General features: G+C 31.0%; 1 protein-coding gene across 1 annotated transcript in view; it reads left to right on the forward strand.

Moving 5' to 3' along the window:
• LOC107654292 (target of rapamycin complex 2 subunit MAPKAP1-like) overlaps positions 1-10623 on the forward strand; it is a 46606-nt gene that overhangs the window by 22053 nt on the left and 13930 nt on the right. The window contains exon 7 of the mRNA XM_016441317.1: positions 5904-6013. Within this exon, the coding sequence (XP_016296803.1) occupies positions 5904-6013 (110 nt within the window). The remainder of the gene's footprint in view (positions 1-5903; positions 6014-10623) is intronic.

Here is a 10623-nt window from a genome sequence, read left to right on the forward strand (position 1 = left end):
TCTGTAAATAAATACAATTTAAATTCACTTCTCGCACACTTAAATGCCCTTTGTATGTAACATATACGCTCCCTTCAAACTGGAATCATGGAGGAATATCCGGTAATGTCCACTTCGCAGGGCGCTTACAGTCAAATATAACAAACGTATGAAGCAATAAGAGAAACATACAAAATGTGCAGAGCGGGGGTACGCGAGGACTGGAATTGAGAACCGCTGCTCTAGGGAGAGGGTGCTTTAAGAACAGAAAGCACAAAGCGCTGTAAGAAACTTTGCCTAGCACACCGTTATCTTTGTCTCTCTGGAATGTATGGGTCGCTGCGCGTTCTTATTGTTATCAGACTGAGGCGCTTTCATGTGGATATTATTGTTTTTCTCAACATTAACATGATGTAAAACAATATAAACATGATAAACATAGGTCGACTCGAGTACATGTACGTTCTGTACAATGCTTTTGTTCTATGTATATATTTTTTGTTTACACACTTTTTCAACTAAATGAAAACCTTGAGATATAACGTAACGTTGTTGTACACATTGTTGTGTATGATGCCTAAACATAAGCTTGTTCAGAAATGGTGACAAAAACTTGATTGAACGTCTTTCTCGTTAAACATCATTGAAATAAACGAATATTCGTTTTTTTTTTTTATGAGCCCAAATATTCGAATACAATGTTTCTGAAAAATGCCCATCCCGACTACTGACTCACTGTGAAGAATGAATGCATCTAAAGTTAACAGGAAGTCAAAATTTCCTTGATTTACTCTAATGATGTGCTTTATACCTAATTCAAGTAAAATGGGTTGGTAACAGTTTTGTCTTGATAAACTATACCTATATACCATTTTTGTTCAAAAGTTTGGGGTCCGTACAATTTTATTTTTGAAAGAAATTAGTATGCATTAAATTGATCAAAAGTGACAGTTAAAGACATTATATTGTTACGAAAGATTTCAGTTTCAAATAAATGCTGTTCTTTTGAACTTTCTATTTATCGGAGAATCCTGAAAAAATGTGTTTTCTCAAAAATATTAAGTTAATTGTTTTCAACAATGATGATAATCAGAAATGTTTCTTGAGCAGCAAATCAGCATATTATACTGATTTCTGATGGATCATGTGACACTGAAGACTGGAGTAATGATGCTGAAAATACAGCTTTAATCACAGGAATAAATTACATTTTAAAATATAGTCAAATGGAAAACACTTATTTTAGATTGTAATAATATATCACAGTATTTCTGTTTTTACTGTACTTTTGATCAAATAAATGCATTCTTGGTGAGCAAAAGAGAATCTTTTAACAAAAATAAAATCCTTACCTGTCCCATGCAAACTTTTGAACGGTAATGTATGCTTATTCACAATTCCAAAGTGTAAGACAAACCACGTCTAACCACAAAGCTGTCACATTTCTAACCGTCATTAAATATTCAGCTTATTTTATTATTCACTAGAAGCCTAGAAGTTTGTTTTAGTGCACAGCCTGTCATAAGGTTCTAATGAGAATTATCTGAATGTTTTAACCCTTAAATTAATGAGGTTTAAATGCCTGTCTTAAGCGCTCAGTCCTTTAAGTTTGTTGGAGTTTTTTTTCCTTTTCACCCACAGGCCTCTCCATCAAGCTCTTATCTTTGTTTTGTGAGCTCTCAATCAGATTGTTTGTCTTCTGTGCATTTGGGCCGAAGTCTAATCAGCTGTTTGGTTAATGTGGCTGATAAAGCATTAGGAGACCCCCTATTAATTGGAAGTTGCTAATTGGATTTGAGTGGCACCCTGCCAGACTGTCCTGCCTTTGATGGGGAACCTTGGTTTGGGCTGTAATACTGAATTTAATATTGTGCAGTGAAGGTTCGGTTTGTTTGTGTACGTCACAGATGGTTTTATGTGATGTTTTCTTGTACTTGCTCAGGTTGTGACATTTGCACCGATTAACAAATAATCATGGACATTTTTATTAGGAAATAACGAGATGTTTTGCAGATTGGAGAAATTTGTTTTCACAGTCGGGTGAACTGTTCCTTCATCATTATATCAACTGTAAAAGCAACAAGTTACAGTACCGTTCTAAAGTTTGAGGTCAGTGCGACTAATAGAAATTAAGACATTCATTCAGCAAGGATGCATTAAATTGATCAAAAGTGACATAAAGACCTTTATAATGTTACAAAAGATTTCTGTTTTTAATAAATACTGTTCTTTTGAAGTTTCTATTCTGAAAATATATATTATATTTTCCACAAAAATGCAACTGTTTTTAACAGTGATAATAATACTGTAAATGTTTCTTGAGCGGCAAATCGTATTAGAATGATTTCTGAAGGATCATGACACACTGAAGACTGGAGTAATGATGCTGAAAATTCAGCTTTGATCACAGGAATAAATTATATTATTAAATATATTCAAATAGAAAACAGTTATTTTGCATTGTAATAATATTTCACAACTGTTTTACTGTAGTTTTAATCTGTATTTTAATGAAACATAAGACATAGTAGTAGTGTTATTTTAGTATATTTAATATACTACTATATGTATTTATTAATATTTAGAATCACCGGTATTAATTTATATATATATATATTGGGTAATTTTGGTTGACCGGCCACTGCTGGGAAGGTTCTCCACTGTTCCATGTTTTTGCCATTTGTGAATAATGGCTCTCACTGTGGTTTGCTGGAGTCCCAAAGCTTTAGAAATGGCTTTATAACCTTTTCCAGACTGATAGATCTCAATTACTTTCTTTCTCATTTGTTTCTGAATTTCTTTGGATCTCGGCATGATGTCTAGCTTTTGAGGATCTTTTGGTCTACTTCACTTTGTCAGGCAGGTCCTATTTAAGAGATTTCTTGATTGCGAACAGGTGTGGCAGTAATCAGGCCTGGGTGTGGCTAGAGAAATTGAACTCAGGTGTGATAAACCACAGTTTTAACAGGGGGGCAAACACTTCTTCACACAGGGCCATGTAGTTTTGGATTTTGTTTTCCCTTAATAATAAAAACCTTCATTTAAAACTGCATGGTGTGTTTACTTGTGTTATTTTTGACTAATATTTAAATTCGTTTGATGATCTGAAACATTAAAGTGTGACAAACATGCAAAAAAAATAAGAAATCAGGAAGGGGGCCAACACTTTTTCACACCACTGTAAATGCAGCCTTGGTGAGCAAAAGAGACTTCCTTCAAAAACGTAAAAAATCTTTCAGACCCCAAACTTTAGATTTTTGGTTGAGTTTATTTTTTTGAAAAGTTTTTTTTGTGGCCAAGCTGCTTTGCACTTTTCATTGCATTTCACGTGTCTTTGTCTGTAGTTATTTGTTCTTTATTCATCAGCTTTCAGCCGTGGGCTGATATTCGGAGCTCTCTGGGTCAGCTGCATGTTCCCTTCATGAGAGGACCACTGATGTGGCACTGCAGGACCCTGGGCGAGAACTGAGCCAGTGCCTGGCCCTCAGTGGGCCATCGGGGCCGGCGACCTCTTCTGCCGGAACCCCGGCCTGACGTGAAGCCTGTCAGAAGCCCAGGCCCGAGGCAGACGGCTCAGGACTGCTAAATGGAAGTGGACAAGCGAGTCCTCTGTCCAGAAAGTGTGCGCTCTCCGGTTTCTGGCCTCGGGTTGTTGTTCTGTTGATAAAGTCTATCGCAGTGATGCGTACATGTGCTCAAAGTTTGACTCATGGACTGGCCCTCGGGCCCCATTTGTTGAGGATGCGCTCTGTTAAAGCAAGCCACCCACTTCTGAGTACAATACAGTCTTTCTGTGTGCAAGATTTTCTTCTGATACAGTTGTATCCACTTACTGTTTTCACTGGTACCGCTATACTGTTATTCCAGAGTGATTCTCTTGAATCTCAGACTGCATCTGCAAAAAAAATATTGATTCCATTTGTATACTCAAGTGGTACAGATCTGTTCAGTGAATCAACTGAATCAGCCTGAAGCAATCACATGAGTCATAATTCTGTCATTGGTCTGAATCATGGAGTGAATCAGTCAGATGTAGGGTTGGGAACCGAACTCGGTACTTTTAAAGAAAAAGTTTGTAGGGCCCTATTGTTCAAAATGTTGAAATTGAGACTTTTGGACTTATTTTTTCACTGAAATAAATGTTTTTGAAATTACACAGACAGTAAAGTACCGAAAAAAGGTACCGTTAGGTACCGGCATCGAAATTCAGGTACCGATACCGGTACCATACCGGTTAAAATGTGAACGGTACCCAACCCTAGTCAGATGACTCATTTCCTCACTGAATCTGCTCAGATGACTCATTTGCTTACTGAACCACAATTTATGATGTCTCTTAATGAGTCAAGAACTGTAAATATTAGAATGATTTCTGAAGGATCATGTGACACTTAAAACTGGAGTAATAGCTGCTGAAAATTCAACTTTGCATCACAGGAATAAAATATTTTAAAACACATTCAAATAGAAAACAGCTATTTTAAATTGGAATAATATTTCACAATGCATTTTTATAGTATATTTTATATGTTATAGACATAGTAGCATTTTGTTGGTGTTATTTTAGCAATGTTTTTTAATAGTTTTTTTATTTTAATTTTAGTAAGTAGTTTTAGTAATTTAATTTGTCTTTAGATTTTGTTAATTTTATTTCAGTTTTAGTATTAGTAATTTTAGTACTTCAGCTGAATCATGGACTGAATCAGTCAGACGACTCATTTCCTCATTGAATCAGCTCAGTTGACTCATTCGCTTACTGAACCACAGGTTATTATGTCTCTTAAAGAGTTGAGAACTATTACAATTTAATTTTAACAAAATATTAAAAAATTGAAAAGTTAATGAAGCTTAATTAATCTAATTACTGAGTATTTGTTCAAAATCCAGTTGAAATCACTGGCTTACACATTATAATTTTAAGATATAACTGTCATTGTTTATTATGATAAAATGTGATATTTTTAATAAAATCTTAATGAAACATAAGACATAGTTGCAATGTATTTTAGTATAATTAATATACTACTATTTTTGTAATTTTATATTTTAATTTAGCTAGTAACTGGTTTTAATGATTTTTAAAAATGTTGTTAATTTTATTTCAGTTTTAGTATTAGTAATTTTAGTACTCCAGCTGTAACTTAACAAAAATTAGACATATAGTTGACAACTAAGTGAAAAAAATAAAAATAAAAAAATTATATATATATATATATATATTAAGCCTATTGTTAGTACCACTACTTTTAATTATTAGTAACACATTTTTTTTTTTACCATTTATTATTAAATTATAAAAAAATTGTATTCTCATTATGGCAGTGGGAAAACAAACAAACAAATAAACTGTACAGTATGGATCAGTGTTATTATTAACTTAAAAAAACACATTTTAAAAGAAAAACTAACTGAAAAAAAAAATATATATACTTATTTTATTTTTTTTTTTATTTTTTTTTCAATTAACATAAATGTTTTAGTTAAAAACACTGCTTAGTAGAAAATAACTATTTTTTTCTTTTATGGCATTAAATAAGATTTGGTCATTTGAGGTAATGATTCCATAATACAATGATATATTACAATAATAATGGTATGATTACAGTATCACTTGATTATATTTTTTTGATTCTTTGCAGCCATAAGCACAGATCTTATCCAGTAGTTTTATTTAGTTTCCTCAGGTTTAACTGGGAAAACATTAAAATCCTATTAAATTCATCATGAAGCTAATGATTCGATGCCTTATTAGTTCACATATTTGAATCTAATATGCTCAGCCGTTGGTTCAGACTCGAAGCACAATCCTGAGGTCTAAAGTCCTGATCTCAGTGTTGATGCTCTTTTAGACAGGAAGTTCACATCTAATGCAAACGTTAAAGATGTAGTCATTATGACTGATGATTTGCCTTCCTCACGCACAGAAACGCCGCTCATGGTTTCTCCCTGATCCCAGTGGACAGCCAGAAAGTCACCATGAAGGATATTCTGCAGAAGGCCCTCAAAAAGAGGAAGGGCTCCCAGAAAGGATCAGGTGAGACATCTCAAAGATTCACGTCTCACTTAATGTGAACAGATGGATGTGTTTTATATTCAAACTCAGATTCCTAATCCTATAATGTTGAATTATATATTTTGGTTGGCCTGCAATGTTAATTTAGTATTATTTATATACCATTATAATATTTATTTATATTTTGTATTGACCTTTTTGTTGTTGTTGTTAATCATTTTAGTTTTCATTTTAAATCTAGTTTATGTTTTGGCAATTTTATATTTTTTTGTTATTTTTATTTGTTTTTAATATTTCTGTTTAGCTTTCATTTATTTTTATTTCAGTTTTAGTCATTTTAATACTTCAACTTAATTCAGGTGGTTGTCAAGGCAACATTAAACTAATATTTATATTTCATTTTATTTTATATTTTTATATTATGTGTATATATTATATAAAATATATATTTTCTATATAATTTATATAATATATTTTTATATTAAATTATATTTTTATATTTGTAATGGTTATATTTTTATAATATATTTGATAGATTTAATATCTAAAATATATTATATACATATTTTCTATATAATTTACATAACATCATTTTATAGTATATGCATTATATTTTTTTAATAGTTTTAGTTAACAATAACAACACTGGTGCTTTTGCATACATATTGGCATGATAAAATCTGGACTGTTTTTGGTGCAAGAAACCTTGACTAATATTATAAGTGCACTTACTGGGAAAAAATAAAAGCTGGAAGAGGCATAGCAAATGGTGCCTGTGAATTGTCGTTTGAACTGGTTTTTGTGCGTGTAGTTTTCATCTTAGAAAGTAAGTGAAGCCGTCTGCTGTGATTTGGTCGATAAATGTGGCAATGTGCCGTCCTAATTTGTCATCGCCGAATGGGGCAGAATCTGATAAGGCCAGAGACTTTAATACAAAAAGTCACAGGTAACGGATCGCCCCTTTGACGGCCATGATGAGCCGGGGCAGCGCGAGATAAGAAGGGTGAGGAGAGGAGATTGAGCCGCAGACTGACTCGCAGACGGAGAAGTGCACATAAAGAATGGAAAGCAATGGTGCGGGAACAAAAGTATATTAGAGAGAAAATGGATGAAACGCAGTGAAAATGATGGCGCGTGGAGAGCCACTGGAGCTTCATCTCTCCTGAATTTACCACGCACTGAGGTCACAGCCTGCAGCGAGAGAGGTCCGCTTTAGTAAGGGCGCTGTCAGTTTAAAGAGGCTGTAGTCTTCGCTTCTGTCTTATGTGTATCCACACAGCCTCATCGGTATGGATCACATACTCCTTCATCAACACCAAACTGACTAGTATGTAGCAGCAGCTCTCAACCTTTGTGAATCCAAGACCCCCTGTTTTCTAAAATTATATATATATTTTTTTATATATTTTTTAAATAAATTTTCTTTATATTACATACATTTGAATTATATTAAAATATTATTTAAATTAGTTATAGTTGAAATAATAGTAAATATTTTTTGTTTAATTATTTTTGTTATACTGTATATTAATTGTTCAAATTATTATATTTTTAACACTTAATTGTTTTTATTCTTATAATAGATCATTTATTTTTCCATAAATTTCTTTTCTACGTTTTTTTAATGTTTAGTAAATGAATCATTTTCTAATTTTTTATTGATTAATTATTTACATTATTATTTCATTATATTATGTTATATTAAATTATAACAATGGTTTTTAATGTTTAATTTATATTAATTTTAATTATATACATTTCAGTTAAATTAAAATAATTTAATAATGATAATTTCCAGAATTCAAGAATTTTTAATGTTTTTAATGCTAAGTTAATTTAATGACATTTTTAATTATTAAAATATTTGAATTATAATTATTTGAATGTTAAATTACTTGATTTATATTACATTACATTACATTATATTATATTAATTTCCAGAATTCAGTTTCTACCTGATAAAACATTTTAGAACTTGACATAGCTAGAAAAATAGAAAAAGTATACTCAAGATAGAAATTCCTATTTTTTTTATTTAATTTTTTTTAAAGATTTCATTATTTTCTATGACTTTTCCAAATCTAGAAATCACACTTTTAAAATTTGTCTCATATATGGTTTTGTCATTGTTTTGGCTTTTGTCATATTTCCAATTTTTTTTAATGTTTTTAAAAATTATATATTTAAGCAATTTAAGCCATCTTGCGAAGTTCTTTGGTTTGATTTGTAGATGCTATTTTATAGTCTCCTTAACATGCTCTTTTAGAGTTGTCAAGTCTCGAAATTTCAATGACTCTCCTCACATGACAACAACATGTGCTATTTTAGTACAGCTAATCTGTCTGTAGTAATTTTAAAGATAATCCATCACAATGACATTTGCCTTTCACTTTAAACAATTTAGCACTTTGAAATTCACAAATAGTCTAACGTGAGCCTATTTTGGATGCTATTTTGGGTTGGAAACGCAATCTGATGGCATCTCTTTCTGCAAAAAACCATTTTCTAATTTTTTATTAATTAATTATTTACATTATTATTTCATTATATTATGTTATATTAAATTATAACAATGGTTTTTAATGTTTAATTTATATTAATTTTAATTATATACATTTCAGTTAAATTAAAATAATTTAATAATGATAATTTCCAGAATTCAAGAATTTTTAATGTTTTTAATGCTAAGTTAATTTAATGACATTTTTAATTATTAAAATATTTGAATTATAATTATTTGAATGTTAAATTACTTGATTTATATTACATTACATTACATTATATTATATTAATTTCCAGAATTCAGTTTCTACCTGATAAAACATTTTAGAACTTGACATAGCTAGAAAAATAGAAAAAGTATACTCAAGATAGAAATTCCTATTTTTTTTATTTAATTTTTTTTAAAGATTTCATTATTTTCTATGACTTTTCCAAATCTAGAAATCACACTTTTAAAATTTGTCTCATATATGGTTTTGTCATTGTTTTGGCTTTTGTCATATTTCCAATTTTTTTTAATGTTTTTAAAAATTATATATTTAAGCAATTTAAGCCATCTTGCGAAGTTCTTTGGTTTGATTTGTAGATGCTATTTTATAGTCTCCTTAACATGCTCTTTTAGAGTTGTCAAGTCTCGAAATTTCAATGACTCTCCTCACATGACAACAACATGTGCTATTTTAGTACAGCTAATCTGTCTGTAGTAATTTTAAAGATAATCCATCACAATGACATTTGCCTTTCACTTTAAACAATTTAGCACTTTGAAATTCACAAATAGTCTAACGTGAGCCTATTTTGGATGCTATTTTGGGTTGGAAACGCAATCTGATGGCATCTCTTTCTGCAAAAAACCATGCAAGTATTTGACAGCTTTTCTAGAAACAACAAAGATGGTGAGAATAAGAGAAAAAAAATGCTCTGTCTCTGTGAGATCCGTGTTTCTTTGTCTTTCAGAGGAATCAGAGGAATAGCCAACTCAGTCCTCTCAGTCTTTGGGACAAACAAACCCAGTGTTTCTCTTTTTGGATTTGAGTTATCTTAGATATGCCTCAGTTAAAAAAAAGAGAAATATCTGCTTGCCCTTAAAAGTACAACCACACTCAGTTATAATAGCATCTTTAGTTCCAGTGGTTTGAGAGTACTTGTGTTTGATACACAGCCTCCTCAGAGACGGACTGATTTGACAGCAGCCCAGGAGAGCCCTCAGAGGGAATTTAATTAGAAATAAACCTAGAGAATAGAGAGGGCAGTGAGCCATTGCCCTGTACCAGCCCAGTATCCCATCTTGCGGGTGATTGTTTCTCTTTTAGTCCAAGATGGTGTCTCAGAAGGCACTTTGAGTGGATGTGATGGGTAGTTGGTCCAGAAGAGAAACGTTAGATGGTGCGGACCGCGCTCTCATCTGCATTTAGATGAGCATTGATTGTTTATTTACCCGCTGGAGACAAGAGACCGATCCAGTCCTCTGTCCACTCTCTTCTGCACCAGCCGTTCACTGTTTGGCCATTTATTTTCTTTCTCTTTTGAGCAGTTGTTTTTCCATTAAATATTAGTTTAATCCTTTTGGAACTGAACAAGGAACAGGAAACTAACGGAAACCTTTTTTTATTTTAAATAATCGGTTAAATTAAATATTTGATATTTGATGTGTGTGTGTAATATAACATTATAATTTAGTTTAATGTATTAGTTCTAGACAGTTTTTTTTCTAAATGTAATACTAATACAAAAAATGTAATACATAAATTATAATATAAGTTAAAATGATCAAACTTAAAATATAATTACATTTTAGAAATTAAAATATAATGAACACTTATAAACAACATACATGTGTATGCACACATATTTTCATGTAAGTAAAAACAATTAAATGGTATATATTTATTTTTAATTCAAAATATAATTAAAATATAATTACAGCTTATTAGAAGATTATATATTGTGCGTGTGTGTAATAATACATTATGAATTACATTTGTTTAATGTATTATTTTTTAGAACGTTTTTAAATACAATACTAATAGTTAGAAAATAGTAAATACATAAATTATAATATAATTAAAGTGATAATAGTAATTACAATATAAATTAAAATATAATTAGCCCTGGCCTTATAAACATTG

This window comes from Sinocyclocheilus anshuiensis, unplaced genomic scaffold, assembly GCF_001515605.1.
Source record: "Sinocyclocheilus anshuiensis isolate Anshui unplaced genomic scaffold, SAMN03320099.WGS_v1.1 scaffold163, whole genome shotgun sequence".
In the NCBI taxonomy this organism is placed as follows: Eukaryota; Metazoa; Chordata; class Actinopteri; order Cypriniformes; family Cyprinidae; genus Sinocyclocheilus; species Sinocyclocheilus anshuiensis.